Source organism: Dromaius novaehollandiae, chromosome W, assembly GCF_036370855.1.
Source record: "Dromaius novaehollandiae isolate bDroNov1 chromosome W, bDroNov1.hap1, whole genome shotgun sequence".
NCBI lineage: Eukaryota > Metazoa > Chordata > Aves > Casuariiformes > Dromaiidae > Dromaius > Dromaius novaehollandiae.
In genome coordinates this window covers 27377823-27397525 of record NC_088130.1, presented here as the reverse complement: position 1 = coordinate 27397525, position 19703 = coordinate 27377823, and the positions used below count along the sequence as shown (strand labels likewise).

The 19703-nt window shown below is 40.6% G+C and overlaps 1 protein-coding gene across 6 annotated transcripts in view; it reads right to left on the bottom strand.

Moving 5' to 3' along the window:
- The window catches only part of LOC112985817 (semaphorin-6A), a 118365-nt gene that overhangs the window by 25318 nt on the left and 73344 nt on the right, over window positions 1–19703 (bottom strand). For 4 of the 6 annotated variants that reach the window (XM_064500542.1, XM_064500543.1, XM_026104722.2 and 1 more), the window contains 9 exons: window positions 18345–18476; window positions 15330–15485; window positions 13356–13532; window positions 12503–12643; window positions 12319–12399; window positions 10506–10564; window positions 8654–8674; window positions 8472–8522; window positions 1087–1251 (listed from right to left, as the gene is read on the bottom strand). In XM_064500542.1, coding sequence (XP_064356612.1) covers window positions 1087–1251; window positions 8472–8522; window positions 8654–8674; window positions 10506–10564; window positions 12319–12399; window positions 12503–12643; window positions 13356–13532; window positions 15330–15485; window positions 18345–18476 — 983 coding nt within the window. The remainder of the gene's footprint in view (window positions 1–1086; window positions 1252–8471; window positions 8523–8653; window positions 8675–10505; window positions 10565–12318; window positions 12400–12502; window positions 12644–13355; window positions 13533–15329; window positions 15486–18344; window positions 18477–19703) is intronic. The other 2 variants (XM_064500544.1, XM_064500545.1) reach the window with 2 other exon arrangements.

The following is a 19703-nucleotide window of genomic DNA, read 5'->3' as shown; positions in this document are numbered from 1 at the left end:
CTTAATTAGTCCATACTGGGTGGAACATCTTCAACAGAGAAGAGACTGAAAGAACAGACCTGAGAACACCCTAGAGAAGAAGAACAGGGAGTCAAATTTCGCCAGGCAGAGTGGCTATTTGGATCTAAGTCTCCAATTTACAAAGAAACTATTTTAATCTCTTTGAGATTCTGATTAAAAGGAGCCGAGAGAATGATGGGGGCCATGATAGACTGATGGAGCACCATCACCCCTATTTAGAAGAAGAACTCCTTTTCTAAGCAGCTCAAGTGGCAAGTTTAGGCAATTTTCTGCCTAATTCTCCTCATGTATAGCAAAAGAAGACTGGAGGCCAAGTGACAGGGCTGTCCCTTGTATTAGACAGAAGTGTGCTTCAGAGTGGAGCACAGTACTGAAAGCTATGAAACACCACCTAAATTCTAACCTTTTGGGGCTTTAAAAATGCTGCACAGAATCCAGCTCTACCAATAGTCACCTAAGTGTCTTTTGAAATAAGCTAATGATCTCCTCAGCTCCGATTCTCAGGAGTATTTGATGCTCAGGTCTCACTGAAGACATTGGGATGTGGATCCAGTTATTAGGACCTGTGTTATTTCAACTCCACTGAGTTAAATTAGTGCAAAGCTTTGTGCCGCAGTACCTCTGTCTGGCAGTGAGACTACTACTGCCCTAACTCAAACAGAAATAATGTCAAAATAGCAGAGATCTGTTGTGCTGTCCTGGGAATTCAGACAAAAAGGCAATGTAGAAGTGCACACTCGAGAATGATGGAAAGCCATGAATCTTCTGTAGTCAGACAATGGGGAAGATCAAGTTTAAGCAGTTAAATCCCCACTGTCTTCCCCTTCTCCATCCACATACACAACACACTGCAAAGGCATACACTCCTATTTGTTTTGTGTGGTTTCCTCAGGCAGTGAGTATCTAGGACTGAGTCTGAGATTGGCTATCTAGTTTCTGCTTTACGATAAGCTTTCAACTATAGCGAAGGAGTTTATTACATTATTCTGAGCCAGCTGGAAGCAGTTACACCTTAGTCCTCCCCCCCTCCCTCTCCACCACAGGAAGTCATTTCCAAGGCCTTACCCTTCTTGTCTTGATGGTTATGGGATGAAACTGCCACATATGGATCTGTATTTTCAGATGAGCCAATCGGATCCTTCCAATCCAGCATGCGTCCCCTAGTATCATAACCCTGTCGAGCGCGAGAGTCAGAAGTGGTGGTGCTTGGAACTAGTGAACTGGAGTGTCCTGTTTACATTATAAATACAGTTAGGGAAGACAAGTCTCATTAGTCACTTACCATGCTATCTCAGGAGTGTAAGCATTGCTTTTCCTCAGTGATGGATGGATGTCTTAGATTGAGCAATGTTTTAAAAGTCTTTCAAAGCACTGACCAAAGGAAGCAGAGGATTTGAACCTTTCAGATCAGCCAGACAAACCATTGTTAATACGTAGGCACATGCCTTTGGCTGCCGCTGAATTCAAAGCTGTGTGTTTTCACTCAACAGAGTTGAATGAGTGCAGAACAGTGTGAGCACACTTCATTTGAGTCAAATGTTCTTTCAGCTGAATTCAGTATACAGGCCTGACTTACACTGAAGTGTAAATCCACAATGTTTGGCAATTGTTTAGTTAAGAAACAACTAAAAAAAAAAACAATTTAAGCATTAAAACGAAACAACTTTGAATAAGGCCAAAACTAAAGGGGAATGCCCCATGAACTACAAAATGATGTCACCAGCTGCTCTCTGTCTCTAGTCCCAGAGGGAATAAAAGGCTGCCCAGAACCTGTGTGTTCGCACTGGGGCATTGCCTTTTAGATGGCACATGTACAGGGCCTGTCAGCGGCTCATAGCCACACGCACGCTCTCCACGGGTCTTGTCCAAGCAGATGTTCTAAAACGGCCCTGAGATAGGGAGAGCCAGCAAGAAACTGAACATTATTTCTGCTCGAATTAACAGTGAAGGCAATACCTTACTACGTGAATCTGTTCAAGAACTCAATGATTCCAGCGGCTACTGCTACAGCCTTCAAATCACATTTGGCTATTAGCCTTCTTCAAGCAGATATTTGACATTTTTATTCATTCTGGACCCCTTCGAACATTCACTTGCCCTTTTTAAGAAGAAATGTTTAGAATCTAATCCACTTCGTATCTGTCACATAGGTACTGGAGTTCAGCACAATCATCTTAACTGGAGAAGTTTAGGAGAAGCTTATAGCCCTGTTTCACTAAGTTTTACAACTGTCCTAGACATCATTATTGCTGTTCTTAATAAGCATGCTGAGGAAATCTCTTCTGATCAAATACACCCTAACAAACACCATGTTTACAGAACATGCCCTGCTGGAAACACAAAGCAATATTAACAGCGGTTTGGCTTAGGCAGAGAGGTATTTGTAAATGAATGTGTCCTTTATAGCTATAACCCAAGAAGTATGTCAGCACCCAAAGTGTGATGTATTTGGTGTCTAGGTCTCTGAATCTAAAGTTGCAGTCTGGAACCCTCAAACTCCACTAACATCACAACATTTTGACCTTAAAATTCTGGGTGTCTCTGAAAGTTCCCTTTTGGCATGTGATCAAAATGAGTCATTTTTAGCAGGATTCAGATCACTCTGGGCCTAGTTAATTTAACCTGGCGTAACTACATTTCCCTTTACCTACCTTCCTGAAAAAACCTGGCAAGACAGGCACTTTCAAAACATGCTCAGACTTAAACTAACAGAATCAGATTACTCGCAGATAGAAATGGCGATAATGCTTTCTTCTGAGATCCTGCTAGATAGGCTCATACCAGCCTTCTTTTGCTCCCCACTTCTTTTGAACAGCCTAGCAACTTAGTCTTCTTTCCTTAGATGGGAGTGTCCCTTAGAGAAGAGTCCACTCACCAGGCTACAGGCTGCTCTAGCAGGGTGGCTGGCTTTCCATTCCTTCCCTTATGTTGTACCACTGCTCAGAAAAAGAATTCACAACTCTGTGGGGCAGAGATACTACAACAAAAGGAACCCAAATTTGGAGCCTCATGGCAGCAACACAGGGAACCCAAATTTAGAGCCTCATGGTGAAGGCATAGAGTTGCAAAGGAAGGAGACTGTGCTTCAGTATTTTATATTAAACAGTCACTGGATAAAAATAAAGCTTTGAGAAACTGTATCTAGAAAAACTTGATTTTGGTGGCTTCTGGATCTTCGCTATTCTGGACCCTGCTCTGAGAAGCTTAATTCTCTGCTGTGCGTAGAGGGTTGATGTACCTAGGATGCTCAATGCCATTCTAGCAAACAAAAATCTAAATGTTAGTCACCAATGTTACCAAGCTTTTTGACGCACCCATGTCCTTTGTTTTATCTAGCCCTTTTAACAGCTTCGCAAGATTGAACTACCAATGAAGCCGCCAAAAAGCTGTGGCTTCTATTAAGATGTTGATGTGATTTAAGGAAGTCCTGCTGAATATTAATGATCTTGGAAAAGAAGATGTCTGTGCTCCTCCATATACTTTTGAGGGGTCTTTCTGATTTACTGCACTGGATTATACTCTGAATTGTATTTTGGACAGCACTCTGGACTGAATTTTGCATTTTGTTACACTTTGCAGGGAAAGTTGGTCAGGTTCACAGTGTTTTCACCATGGATCCAGCTTTCAGACACTACAGCTGATCATTAACATGATTAATGTAGCATGGACCTCAGGCTGAAGGCTTAAATTGACAAGGGCACTGTATTATTCTCTGTCCCTCATGACGGGAAGTGTGGTTTTCCACCAGCCGTCTTTCTTTAACACTGCAAATTAGAGGCTGTATTTTGTTTGAAGATGAAGTTTTTAAATGTTGTTCAAATAGAAAACTGAAGCCAAGCAGATTATCCACTTCTAAAAGGTTTTCATAAGCCGCAGAGCATGGCTGGATATACTGGTAACAGTGAGACGGATGGATTCTGATCCGAATTTGCTGCCTGCTCTGCAGCAGTTCCACATGGCTGCCTATTTCCAACAGGACTGGTACAGATCCAGCTAGAGAAAGCGTGTGCTCCCTTGAAGCAAGAATACGCTGAAATGGTAAAGCTTTCACTTCACATTTTATGCTTGTCAACTCCTGTACTCATCCGCAACAAATAAGAGAAACAATGGGACAGAAAACAGGCCAGAAAGTGGAAATTATGAGCTTTCCATGTCGTCTTTTCCCTAAAGACTAAACCATACTGCCAACATTCATGGGGTTCCAGTCTCCAAGTTAATACCTCATTCAACAACCACAATAATGTGTACAATATTTGGTCAGCCTACAAGTAGTGCTGCACTCAACATAAGCAAGCAATTAGTCATAGCTTGATAAGGAAGTGGAAGAGAAGAAAGTCTTGCCAAGTAGCAGTCATGTGTGTTTGATATGCATTTTATGCTCCTATCTCTGTCCAGACACTTTCAGTTTAGGTGCGTTCAAGGGGCAACTTTAAGGAAAAGCCGTAAGTATGGTTAAAGAAAAACATTTCTTAATACAGTAATCTAGAGGAAATATATGCCTTAGGGACACATTTTCTGCAAAAAGATTTCCTGAACCATATGCTACAAGTACACGGAGAACTCCTTGGTAATGGAAAGCTAAGGCTTTGTGACGATATTAATGTATACCAGATGGTAGTTAGGTAGAGCAGCGTTTCACACAAATGCGAGAAATCAGACTATATGCTCTGTTACTAATGTGTTAGTCTAGTACACATCAAGAAACAATTTTCCACATGTATTGAGACAAACTTTCTTCCATTTGATTTACTAGAGAGAGGAAGCAGGGCAGGAGCAGATTAGAGTTTAATAACCTTTCTCACTTGTGAGAGCGCCATATTCTGCAAACACTTACTACTGGGCAGTGGCTGATCCCATAAGCAATGTTACTGTGTCTTGTAAGTGTTTGCATAGTCAGTCCCACTGCGTGAAATTCACCTTTACGCAGAGTGGTACCACAGATGTATGAGCTAGTTAACTTACTCTCGTAAGCAGAGAAAAGACTGAAGTGGCAGGCAACCTAGTCCTGGTCCTTTCACTCACAGCCATTATTAAACCTTCGCAATGTGCCATATAGCTTGCAAAATGTAATGGGTCTGTTTTTCATTACACCATTTTTACCACTGACTACATAAACAGACTTTGCTGTAATTCAAGGTGGCTTTAGCATATGTGAGATGTGGCCAATACCTCTATTTTGACACAGGCTAGGTTTTAATACACCTAAACATCTAAAATAACAATTCTGCCTTTGTTTTAAAACAATCCCTCTGAAAAAAACTGCAGATATAGTGCTTTCTAAACTTACCTGTTTAAAGCAAATATGTAAAAACAACATATACTTCCAAAAAAACTATTTTAGGTGCTTCAATTATTCACAAAACTTTCCATTTGGAATGCTGTAATCACAGTAATACATGGAGAGTAAAAACACTTCATGTCTATGAGCATGGATAATGACTCAGAAGGGCTGCACTTCTGTAACTATAGCTCGTTCTGAAGTGTACTTGTAAAATATAAGGAGATTTTTTCTTCTGCTTTAAAACAAAGACAGGGATTCAGTATGTATTTGATAGTTGCTCTAATACGCACAAGTCATTAGGATACTAGAGGTTAAGATGTGCACACACTATCCTATTAACAGCTATAGCAACCTAATTAGACAATTAGAGGGAAAGGCTAAATCAATACTACAGAGGGAGAAAGGAATGTGGCTAGGGTGTAAAATAAGGGCCCAATTCACTAAGAATTGATATTTCCAAACGTAATTGAAGCTGCTTACAATTTTGCAGAGGAATCTAGCCTAATCTTTTTATTTTAGTCTGTGGCTCTTGCATCATTTCTCTCTGACCTTCTGCAGCCAGACCTTCAGCATGCTGTCTTCTCCTCGGGTGTGAAAAGGGAATGTACGTGAACAGTCATCTGTGGACTCTGCACTTTGTTGCTTTTTTACAACTGATCATGTGAGGTTGCCCCAGAAAAGGGAGCCCATCTGCCAAATTCAGGAGGAGGCCGATGCCAAAAATACAAAGATTAAGGTCTTGATTCTCCTTTCATTTACACTGGTACAGATTGGCAGTAAGTCCACTGAAGTGAGCTGATTTATACTGGTATAAATCAAGTGAGAGGAGAATTAGGCCTTAAAACGTCTTTTGCATCTGGAGTTTCAGATGCCTTTGGATATATTTAACCCGTCAGATCCAAAGGCACCCTGAGCATTCACTTGATTGGCATGCTGGTATACCTCACTGTTCTGAGGTTTAATCCATTATGAAATACCATTTACTTACGCATTTAATTGTAATCAATAACACAAAAAGCACCATTTATAAAAATTCAGCCTTCTCATGCAAAAAAAAGACTCAGAGCAGTCATAACAGTTAGCAAACATGAGCATGTTTACTGAGACTGGTTTACTGAGTAATAGTGCCATTTTTTTTACACTCCTCATGTGGAAGATGAATAGAGGTGACTAACACACTTCCCTTATGTATTTTGCCTGCCTGTAGTAGGTGAAAAGACTGACTGCCAGCTATGCAGTAACATTAGAACTGGTATTTCAAATAAATTCATAAAAGAAGAGCTGTCTTGCCTAGTGGTCATGTATCATGATCTACCTGAGGAACGTCAGTGAAATCACCTGTGAAAGACAGGGCATGAATGGGAACCAAAGAATGTTGGCTCAGCATTTCTCCATTGCATCTGGTAGTAGGATCCTATTTTAAGGACTGAATTCAGTAAATGGCATCTGTGTTTGGGCTTGACATGGGTAGACAGTAGCATAGACTCCTTCTGTTACCCTTTGGGACTGCAGCTTTTTCCACTTTGCCTCTCATTTGGGCCATTTTCCTGATTCTATGGTCAGATGAAAAGATTCACTTTTGCTAGAGTCCCCACTACTATGGTAGCAGATGGGATCCAGAACCACAGCCCCACAGCTGCAACTGTGTAGCCTATGGGTGCATCTAGAAGTGGGAATCCTAAGACATTCCTGGTACATCAGCACTATGCCCAAGGCCATTTTCTTTTTCTTCAGACTCAGCAGTATGGATTTTATTATTATTATTCTTTAATTGCTGCTTTGTGCTTTGGAAATGTAACAGTTTTCAACTGAAAGAAAGTACAAGCTGTATATTCAGATGAAACCATCAGCCTTCCAAACAAAAATCTCAACTTTGATTTTGTGTATACTGCCTTCACTGGTTTTCATTATCATACTTGCAAACAAGTTTCACCTGCACATTTTCCATTTCCTGATAATAAAAAAAAATGGGGAATTTTATTTTATTTCTTTTTAGCACTGAGCAGTATTACTGTGCCTGCAGTTATTTATATTCTGCTTTACTGAGCTGTCATTGGTTCTGTTTTGTACTTACATATTTCGCAAGTACAAGACGAAGAGATCAATCTAATGTGCACAACTGCACACTAACCTGTATCTAGTTACATTCAGCCAAACATATGGTAATTGCCCCAGCTTTGATGGACTGTTAGTCTTGTACTGCCTCAAAGAAACCTCACAAGTAAGCTCCCATCCCATACGGAAATTTGTCACTGACTTCACTGGGAGCAACACTACACATCCTCTTAGCCTGTGAGTGTTTGTCTTTGTTCAGGCTGTCTACAAAGAGAAGCTATTGCAATATAATTCTAGGTTTGAATTTAAAGCAATTATTTATTCTGCAATAATTCCCCATGTAGACACTTATTCTGCACTCCAAGTGCCTACTTATACTTTAGTGCAATCCACTTCCAAACAGACTGAGCGAAGTGGGGCAAATCTGCCCTGAGTGCAGATTAACAGTCGCCTGGAGGGAGACTACTACTCTAGGCTACCAGGAATGCTCCTCTTCAGCTCTGGTCATTTAATTTGCTGTGTGAATCCCCTTGTTCTCACAGACCAGGCACCATCAGGGCATTAAGATACTGCAAGTGCAGATGACATAAATGACTCACTCTAGTAGTGACAGAAACCTTTAGGATTCAAGGCATAATCCAGCCACAGCTGACATGGTTAACAGCGCAATTTTCCTCACGAAAGCTCTTTCTTTAACTCAGGGACTGTTCTGCTCCTTTCCCTGAGGTATCTATGACTGGCTGCTGTCACAGTCAAGACACCAGCCTGGACAAATCGTGAGTGGGATCCAAGGTGCTATCTTCTTTTTTCCAGTGAACAGATAAGATATATCACTATACCTAAGTGTTCAGATGAAGCATGCTCTTTATCATGTTTGCTGGAGTGCTGTTAAAATTGGCCACACATGACTTTAATTCAATTGAGTTTTGAGAGAGGACTAAGAAAAGAGGGATTGAAAATCAAGAAGTATGGCTTAATTCTATTTGTGATTAGTGAATCAGGCCCTCAAAAACAAGACAAAACAAACAAAAAAGGGTAATGACTATTTGAGGACAGAAAGTACTAGCTAACACAAGGATCTGGGGAGAATTTTTTAAAACATCCATAAACTGACCATACACTGTGTTGTAAGACATTTCATGATCAGGTGAAGCAGTTGAAATGTCTATGAAAAAAATAAATCAGGAAGAAACATTAAATAAAACATAAGTGTGAAAATACTTCAAAGTTTAGTAAAAATGATTCCTCCAGAATTGATTTGTTGACAATAAATAATGAAACTAAGAACGTCCTTACCATTCAGGGCTACGAAGGAATCTGAAAGACAAATAACAGGGGAAAAATCATTATTTCTCACTCTTTTTTTCTTTTTAATTGTTTGCTGCTAGCAACCTTTTATGCTTCAGCTGATTTTTATACGTATGTGATTAGTATCCTAAGGACCCAGGCAAATCCAGCATTCAGACATACCTGGAAACAATGTCTGACCTTAAAGTGTTCATGACTGGCCCTGTGCAGGGATACCAAGTCAGAAGACCAGTTTTCTCCCTGCCATGGCTTTCTTTGCAAGATCAAGTCCTAATTTAACACAAAGCACATCAAGCGATGCAGCCAGCAATGTGAGTCAATGAGGACAAAACTCACATGATACAAGATCACATGAAGTAATAAGATCAGCCGGGTTAGCACAGAGTGAAATCTACCCCTGTGCAATGCCAAGGTTCAATGCATCATTCAGGTCTTAAGAGGGATTTAAGCAGGGGATTGGGTTTGTTGTTCCCTCCACAGGAGTGGATCTCTCTCCATGAGCACAACTTGCTGTTTCTGAATCATTTCCTACTCTTCTTTCATATATAACTGATACTACATACAGTCTACTCCTGTCTAACCTATTGAGCCAAGAAGAGCAGAACTAAGCTGATATCTGAAAAGGACAAAGTTGTACCAGCTGGGTACTGACCTGATTTTGGTGCTATCTCATTTTCCGGGGCACACAGGAGGGACTGTGTGTTCACCTCACTCAAAAAACAGAGACTGCCCAAGTAATCTTATCTTAGTGCAAAAACAGAGGGAGGTGTAGCTAAAATGGAGGCACACAGAGGATGAAATCCCTGAACTCCCTCAAGCATGGCGAACACAATAATAAATGACCCTTGAATAAGGATGCGCAAGGCATGGGAAGGCTCTAGCATTCCCCATAGAAGCTGGCCTGCACTGTATCCTGGGGCACACTCTAGCCCTCTGTTATTTTGCTCTCCATTCCAAAAGTAATGACTCACTGTACCTTACCTCCTCAGCTTCAGCCCTTTTATTGCATCTACAGGCACCAGTGCAAATTGCACCAAAAAGAATGTGATTCTTGGTGTCATAAAGTTTATAAATAATATTTGGGGCCCAGAATTAAACTGAACTTGGCAAGAACATTCGGAATGAGAGCTGTCTTAACACAGCTGTCGGTATTCCTGAAGGCTCAGAAATCAGCATGCAAAGTTTCTTTGCTGTAATGCAAGTGAGATACTTTTAAGTACCTCAGTGCAAAACATGAATGTTTAAAGGACACTTCCCACTCACTTTGTTAGTACCTAAGTTTTATCATTAAGGTTCCTTTGGTAGGATCAGTAGCATCTCACCATTAACAGTGCTAGTTTGTCCAGCTCATGGGTAAAAATCCAGTAAGATTCACAAATTAAGTATTTCCCACTTCTTGATTCTGGATCCCAAATCAAAGAGGTATTCTTGCTGTCTCTCTGTCTTGCATGGGAGTGCAGTCCAAGTCACTGTCTACAACAAGAAACCAAGCCCTTTCTGCACATCTACATAAACAAACTAGCCCATCTACTGTGGCTGATAAAGAAAATGAACATCCAGTTCATTGTGTCATTGCTATAATCAATATCCTCCTAAGCTGGGGTTTTCTCACCACATAGCCATTATGAAATCTGGTGTTTGTATAAATCACACCAACTGGGATATTTTCTTCAAACATGTTTAAACAAGTGTTCCTCTTGAACCTGCTTCTTTAGCCACAGTTAATGTCCCTGCTGTGGCTTACATTGCTACGACAGAACACCTGACAGGTAATGGTGATTTGAGGCATTCAGAAAGATTCTGTAACACATGGTAAATGGAGAGTAAAAGCTTTGCTTACTTTGGCAGTCACCCAGGCCATCTGTATTGCCATGTTCTATGTCCTGTTCAAATGCCAGTCTAAACAACAGAAAGAAACGTAACGGTATGAATAACAACAGTCACAGACACTACCAGAAAGAAATTATCACATCTACAACTGAAATGAAGACACAGTGAAACTGGCCATTTCTCTGGAACTCCCACACACAGCTTGAAAAATTGCAACATAGGCATTATTTTGTCATCTCTTAATTATTCTTTGGCTTCTGATGATGCAACCTGCATTTTAAAGGATATTTAGATACTGCACGGAACAAAACTGCAAGGCCTAAAGCACAGATTGAAAAAGGAATTCCACTGAACTTAAACTTTATCTATAAATACTTACAGGCTTTTCTAGCTGACACCTCCAATTTAGGCTTCTAACCTGAGCCTGTGATTTTGATAACTAGCGAAGCTGTTCTTCCAAGTTCCCTGACGGTGAGTGACAAAAGCCCTGGAAAACCTCCAGCACAAGCTCTTATCTATGTTGGTTAGGATAGTGCCCTTAAGGCCTAATTACTCTACTAGGCACCTAGTTCCAGACTCTAGGTTCTTAAAATTGCTGTTCAATTGCCACGTACTCCAGAAGGACACTTAAAGTCTATTCCTGTTGGATAATTTAGAAGCTTACCAGCCAGCTTAACAGTTGTTCTGGATTTCCTTCCTAAGAGCTATGCACCGGACTGAGAGCTACCTGCCCAGCTCACCTGTGGACTGCACCACAGCAAGCTGCACTGCCTCTGTCTTCAGGGATCTATTGGTAAATACGGGAGCCACTTTTGCGAGTAAGGTACAGAAATCCTGAAAGTCTTGCTATGGCAAGTGGGAAAAAACCCTCAAATACTTTGAGAATGTTGGTAAGCTTTTGAGACAAACTGATACACACACAGATGGACTTTAACATTATTCTACCAAATGATCTGTCACAAACAATCCACACTCCTTGTAATAATGCATATATAGATATCGCTATAATATCCACACTGGATCTTTAATGAAACAATCTAAATTAAAATAGCAAATTAAGAACCTGATACAAGCATATGAATGATAACTCATCCATCCTGTTTACTGAAGACCAAAACAGAAGTAGGGTTAAGTTGGGCTGGTGTAGGGCTATTGAGGTTTTCTGATGTTTACACCACACTTACACTACTATCTTGAGGAAATATAACCATACCTTAAGGTGGGAGAGTGTGAGGTATGTCAGATGTGGCCAAGAAAAGAGAGCTCTGAAGTGGATCTGTTCCCCGCAAGGAGGCTTTAGTAACTGTATTTAAGCAAGTTCTCAGAGCCTTTTGTTATTATAAAAAATTAAATGCTACTGTTAAGCAAAGGGAGATCCAGCACTTCTCTGAATCTGCTTTCAGCTCTTACTGTGCTCTGTGATTCTTCTTAGTAATGCACAGTAAATTAGAAGGACTGGTTTTGTTTTCAGTGGACAAACTGCTTCAGTAACCTAATTTGGATTCTACTGCCTCTGTAATCAGCTGTGATGGCTCCAGTGTGGGCTGGTCCAGACATACTTATCAAGTTCCCTCCTTTCAACAACACGTGGCCCTTAGTATGGTTCTTTCATTTTCTTCTTCCTCCTCTTTCAACAGTTACCAATCAGCTGAGAGTTAGCATGAAAAAACACCAAGAAATTTCAGAGAATGCAAATAAGGCAGAAACAAATACTTCACACATTCTTCTTCCCTAAGAGCCCCATGTTTCAAACAACTCTGTCCAAATCTGCCTGGCGCCACTGTCAGAGTCTCACAGTCCATCCAGTGAAAGCTATTACTTACTTAGCACCAAGCACCAGCTGTGTGCATGCCCCACTCTCCTTCACCCAGCCACAGTACGGGTCTCTGGATGCTATGCAGGCCCTTAGGAGAGAAGGAAACAAGGAGGCATTCTTGAGTTGTCTAGTGTTCTGATGGGCTTCTAAGGCCTCTGACAACAGGGCAAGTGCTACCACAAAACACATACTTTTTACATTTGCCATGACGCTCACAACGTCCCAGGGGAACCTTTACAACACAGGTAGAGAAGGCAACATAAAGGGCACTGCTTTGTTTGTCAAGCTGCATACCCATAATCCTCTTGTCTTCCACTCCGTCGTAACTGCACCTGGTTTGACAAAATGAGATAATGTTATAAATGAGTTCTGCTGGGAAACCAGATGACAACTTCATGATTCCTTAAGCTAAAAAACAAACAAACAAATGAAAAATCCCGAGAAAAGGAGAACTGATCAAGCCAAGAAGAACACACAACAGGCATTAGAAATACTGTCAAAAAAATATTTAAGCAAGTGTTAAAAATGCATGGGACAGGGGAATGAGAAGTAGTAGAGAGGGACTGTACACTACACAAGCTCTCTGAGGGCCCTTCAGCTTTTGTGTTTTTTCTTCTCCAGTACTCAGAGTAGCTGAAATGTCTGCATGTTTATGGTACACTTCAAAAACTCCCTAGGCATATTTGAGGAAGGCTGAAATCCAGGAAATATCCCTTGGAGAGTGGCTTGCTGGTTGGTGAGTTGGTTGGCGAGGAATCAGGTTTTTTATAGGATTAGGAAATTAATCTTTTCTTTGCTGAATTTCACTTTTAATTATCCATCAACTGCTGCGTAGGATGCTCTATTTTCTACACATATTGAATAAAAAATATTTTATTTCCATGTAGAGACTCAAAACCAGACATCCCCCCCAAACAAACATTTAAAATGACTCGAAAAACTTGGCTTCTGTAGCCATTTTCCTTTTCATGGGACAACCTGCTCTCTGGGAAACTGGACGTGTCAAAGCTGCCCATACATGAGTATGAAGAATCAGATACACACTTCTCGGGATTGTAAACGTTCATCTCCTCCAGGAAAAGGCTATCATTTAGGAAACCGCTGTTTCCTGTCCGGGCCAAGAACTTCAAGATGATTCCCTTCTCTGATCCCAAGAAAACCACAGTGTAGTTGTGATACGGCCCAGCGGCAGAGTCTACAGCAATTTTGGTCAGGCGGTACCTAGAATAACAATACAGCATTTTTTATCACTTGGGTTAGTTTATTTATTACATCACCTTTTTCCACTTCAAATAACTTCGTGGTAGCCTTCTAGCAACCATATAACATATTTAAGCACTTCTTCTGGCTGAATAACCCTGTAAGTCGACACAGACTGTACCAGTTGGGCTCCTCAAATGGTGGGGAATTTTCATGTGTGTGCATGTCCATATGTCAAATAGCTAGCAACAGCGTTTGCAGCAGCACACCTCAAGCAGAATGCTGACGGGGGTGCTAAGAGTCTGAAACCACTTAGTAATTATCCTTCCAATCAAAAACAAAGTATTAGCCTGATGACTTCTATAGGCAGGAAAAGAAAATCAGTGCAGTGAAATTTTTTTAATTTCAAGCTCTGTCACATTAAAAGCAGCAACTGTGATAACAGATCCAGAGTCAACTCCTTCGCAGGAAAAGCTGCACCAGTGCAATACTGAGGAGCTAAATGCCATTTTATCTGACGGAAAATAATCACACCACAGCCACTGAGTGTGTTCAGTGCTGAGATGATACTGAATCTTGGCATCACAAAACTAATTGAAAACAAGTACTGGTGATCTGGTACTGATGATTAAAGGAAGGCACTCTGCAAAACTTAGTGTCTTCTCCTTTGGCGAGGGGTGCATACCTAGAATAGAGCAAGACAATATTCCTGAGCTTGAAACCACGGACTCTTTGGAAACTGCACTTACATTCTTGTAGCACATCTCCTCAGCAGCATGGTTTACTGTGCCCTCACAACACCTCACATTTCCTCTTTGTACCAGCTGTCCATAGAGTACAGAATCAAATTTAAAGTCTCTGCTTTAATCTTAAGGTGCCCCAGTCCCGGCCCATCTGCTCCCAAGTGATGTCTCTGACACAAGAAAACTGGAAGTTAAAGATCACCCACATGGGAAGCAGCTTGTCCAGGACTAGCTTAAAATCCTAGAATCAATTTCCATAAGAGCAAAATGTCACCATTTTTTGCTCAGAGTCCAAAGTGAGTTTCTTTGACCTGACTTATCTAACATAAACACCTAACAGAATGTATGTTATTAAAACTAAACCATACCCTCCCAAAGGTAAACACGACTAAGCACAAAACTCTATCCTTGTACGAGACACAAAAATGTGGCAAAAGTTAGTCACATTATTTCATTCACAGCTGGAGGGCAGACAAGTAGTATAGTGACTACAGCATTATACAGGAGTGGGAATATATTTTCAGAGGAAGGAGACGGCATGTTTGAGGGTTGTTGATTTATGAGTCTTTGTTCAAATCTCTTCATTATTATTTTTCTCTTGTTGCCACAGAACGGATAGGGACTATGTGATTATTTCTGCTTGCACACTTGTGTAAACAGTGAAACATACCAGTACATATCCTGACAGACGTCTTCATATCCTGTGAACATATCCTGGCAGACATCTTTGTATCCTGTGTACATACCCCTGAGCTATCTGTTGATCTTTGCCCAAAGTTTTCTACAGAGCTGTCTCAAACACTAACCCATAAGCCAACAGGCAGGGCAACCTTCCCTGCTCTGTATTTCCTCCAAGATCCGGTTTCAGAACAGCATGGTTGGAAAGGACTGAGTTTTTTTCCAATCTTGAAAGCTGCTCAGGGAGTTCTATGGCTTCTACTCAGCACTGTCATCCTTCCTAGTTGGATTCAGGCCCAGCACACCAGGGATGTTTACAGAATTTAACAGTATTCTAAGCATGGTTATTAGCACAACAGCATGTTAAGATGAGAAGAGTTCATTTGGAGGTATTTACCTGACCATCGTTCTCAGGAACCAAGGTCGATTGACAATAGAAGGTACGGCCTCATCCATCAGTGGATGCGTTTTGATGAAGTTCAGAGTATCATCTGGGAACTCATTAGAGGTTACGTACTTCTCTAATGACGTAGAGCCAGCACAGCAACCTGGCCTAAACAAAACAAGAGAGGGAAGCCAGAACACTTATTCAATGCCTAGGTGGAAGTCTCCCTTCCATAAGACCCATGACCAGGCCCTGCAGTGAAATCTGAAGTGCATTAGAAGGGCTTAAATGGAGGATCGAGGCATCTGTTGGACTCGTTCAGCCCCTCAGGGGAGCCTAAAGTCCTGCTCTATCCTCCCCTCAGAAGTACTTCCATGTGTTGCCACGTAAAAGCACACAGACATTTCTTTAGCAGAAATCTGACCCAGAGTTTGTAGTTCATCTACTCACTTGGAACCTCATCATCGTATATACATATTTGGCTTGATACAGTTCACTAGCACAGATATACTTTCTGATTTTTAACTTTCTATCTTACTGCTGTTTCCTGGAAAAAAAGCAGTCTCCCCAGTAAACACAAGAAATGGCCTTTTTTTTTTTTTTTTTTTTTTTAAAACACGGGTGAAGTAACACTGCTTCCAGTACTGTCTGGTAGAAAGAGGACTATCGGGGAAGACAATCCAGCAAGCATTCACATAAACATTGGTTTCACCCTTCTTTCCATTTGGATGGGAGAACTTCAGTGCTGTAGCACATACAGGACTCTCACTGAGATGCTATCTAATTGTTCTTAGACAATTTCAATACAAATTTACACACTATATTCCTAAAAACAGCCCTGCTCCTCTTAGGCAACTTAACTTCCTGCATGCATAGGTCATCTCTAAACAGGGAGTAGCAAAACTCTTTGTCTGTCATTATCATTTTCTGTATTATTTTCTCCAACAGAAGGTTAATTTGCTTCTTTTCCCAGACCAGTATATTTCTTCAAGTTTAGAGCCACTAGGAGATGGGAGGATGAAAGACTGACTATTCACTCATAATTATGCTGTAGTACCCAGTCTTCACCCAGTCTAAAGTGGGTAGAGCCACTGACATCAACAGAGTAATGCCACCCTGAACAATAACGCTAGTCCTGTCACATCTGTTGCTCAGATTTAGAAAAATATTCAAACGTTAGGTTACTAAATGTTCTGTAGGAAGGTAACACAGGATAACACAGAACTGGAGGGGACTAACTGGGTCAGCGAATTTGGTTCCACTCAACTATGCAACAGACATTACATGCAGAGACTGTGCGCTCTGCCTCTCCATATACAAAATACTTCGATTGTCTTGTAACTGCGTATACAATTAGCCATAAGGGGAGAGAAGGAGAAATCAAAGGTATCACCAGTCTCCTAGGTCCTTCCAAGGACACCGATTCATTAGGTGAAATTCCCAGAGAATTCTAGGGAGCAGACTATGTCTTCTGCTACTGTGGTTCCTGGGGTTTCTGTAAATCTGATCCTATTTCTTTCTAAATCCTAATCACATTATTGGATTAACCCTGTTTTAATCTCACCGCTGGTTTAATCGAGTAAACACTAAACTGAGTAAACCTTGCTGTCCACCTCAGAAAAAAAAGAGAAGCTAAGTACCTGAAAGATTCCAGTATGACTCTGAGAAATGCTAGCATTGATAGAAGCACTAATATTTCTGCACCAAATTGAGATATCCAAATAAAAACTACTCTGTTTTCAAAGGCATCTTGTGCTCCCATCTCTTCTGAATTTCAACATGTTACAAATAATGATTATTTCTATTATGCAGATTGATGACCAAATTTTATATGAAACATTATTCACCAATTCAGCTTATGTTACCTGCTAATGACTTAGAAGACGCAGTATTATCCCATCTTCCAGTGTAACTGTTAGCCTGCTATTGGCTCAGACCACAAACTTGCAGTGCAACTTTCTCTTCTCCTTTCCCACCGAAAAACCCAATTGTCTTTTTCCCCCTTCCCTGCAAGATCTCCTCTATGATTATGAGTTCCAAATGAATGGCCTTGGAGTTTGTGTGCAGCCTTGTATTACCAAGGCAGCCCGTCATGTCAGTGAGTTGTTGGAACACTACAAAAAGCAGAAGAAAATCCAGGAATAATGCTAGCGGGCTCAGACTGAAAACTGACACAGAATTTAAAAGATTTTCCAGTCACTTCAAGGTTCTTCTCATGACTGATAATCTCAGAATAAAGACAGCAGGGGAATACTAGACTCAGCAACTCTCTGAAACATCATGGGCCAAATTTGGACTTAGAAGCCCAGTTGCCATTTCAGAGATTTAGATAGGTTGAATAGCTCCTTAAGATATCACAGGCAATGTAAATCATGTATTACAGTGGAGAGCTTGACTGAGACAAATGAACTTGTTCTATCTACATTTATATCACACTCTCAGAGCAAAATCTGGCCATGGGTATAAATTGGCTAACAAATGGCTGTCACTAGTGACTCAGATGAAATGGGTGCTTATAGGGAATACAAAGAGACTGCAAAAAAGGGGTCAGAAACAAACAGGAGGGAAGCGGAAGCAGGAAAAAACTTGCAGGAGGAATTAGGTAAAGCAAATCTCCATTTTGATAGAAGGCTGGGTTTTTTTGCCCCTGTTGCATCCTCTGTGGCACATAAATTACATATTAACTCCAGAACAGCAAACTGGTGCGACAGGCTTTGCTACCAAACACATCCATTACCAAACCAATTTGCAACAGGTGTGTAACTCATACAAGCCTTAAGTTATCAATTATTTTGACCAAGTAGATCTGATCCTGCCCTAATTTACATCACAGAGATCTGGCTTAAGTGAAAAAATTCTCACTTGCACCAATATACCTTAAATCTAAATCCAACTCAATCCCTATTTCACTGATACAATATATATTTTCAACTCTGTCTGTACTTTACAAGGCTTTCAAATTGTCAAAAGTTGCGTGCTCTGTGCAGGAACAGAGCAATCTATCGCAACAGTGCATATGCAACATACCTGGGCTTGGGCACTCGTTCATCAGGAACTGGTGTCCATGTGGAATCTGGAGACTTTTGTTCTTTGAATCTCCCAGTAAATACATTGGCAATGTCAAGCATGTCATAGGCACAGACTGCAGAGCCAGGGATGCTGCAAAGCGACATTTCCCAGAAATGGTTACTCATTCTGCAGTTATGCATAAAATCTTGAGTGAAAAACATGCTGTATAGAAGTCTTCCTGTCACAGGCTACTCAATCCTGAACTTTGTAACCTCTGAGTATTGACAGGAAAAGCCAGCCCCACAGAAAAGACTGAAAAGTACCAATCAGCAGACAGTTCCTGCCAGCACAAATTGTTTCAAAGTCTCTACAGAAAGAAGTAATTGCAATAATCTAGAAGAAGGGGAATAATCTGGGAAACTCTGCATACAACTGGTAATGCATGAAGTCGATCTTGTTTAGAGCCTGTTATTTGGAATTTTAAGTTCCTGAAAGTCACATTTTCCCAATATTAATTCTCACAGTCCCTTCCCTGTTTCAAAAATATATTCTGCAGACAGTTCAGAGGTTGGAGCTAATCAAACTGGGAGCATGCTGCAATGTGCCATTAGCTTGGAATCTGCACATTATTACCCTATCCTCCCACAGCCTGATCTCCATCAGCTTTTCTCAATGGAAAGGAGTTAACTATGCTCAGGAATTTGCTTAACTCAATGAGGTGTAAAGAGCTCATAGAAGCAAATTCAATTTTGTTTTTAGATAGTAAGAGTGTAAATTCAACTTTCTGATTATTTGCATGCAACTACATGGCAGCATTGTCTAAACATAATTATATTATTACCTACATACTTTCTGAAAGGCTTAAGGGTTTCCCATGGTCAGCCACTTGGAAGCATGAATTATTTATTTATCCACCTCTCTTTTCTTTTTATAATACATGAACTACTGTATTTCTGTCTGACTTTCACTTGATTTTATCAGATAAATAGTGTGAACCCAGCTCGCTGAGACTTTCAATCATGCTTTTAGCTAGTAGGTTATTATACACCAAAGGAAAAAAATGTAGGAACAATAATATCATTATAGAGAATAAAACTAAACTCAAAAGGGATATAAATTGATTTGAAAATAATTGTATAAATATGAAAAGGTTTCAAAATGCTGATTACTGAAGGAAATAACAAGTAGGGAGACAGTAATAGTCCTGCTTGAATCTCCGCAGGCTTTTTCTTTATATGGATGGAGGCTTAGTTCAGAGCTCTACATTAACATGATAGCGCACAGCAAGAGCTCTAAATGGAGGCAGACAAAAGTGTCCTGATGTACAAGTTGGTCGGGAGTATATTTGGCTGTTAATAGCTAACTGACAGAGATCTT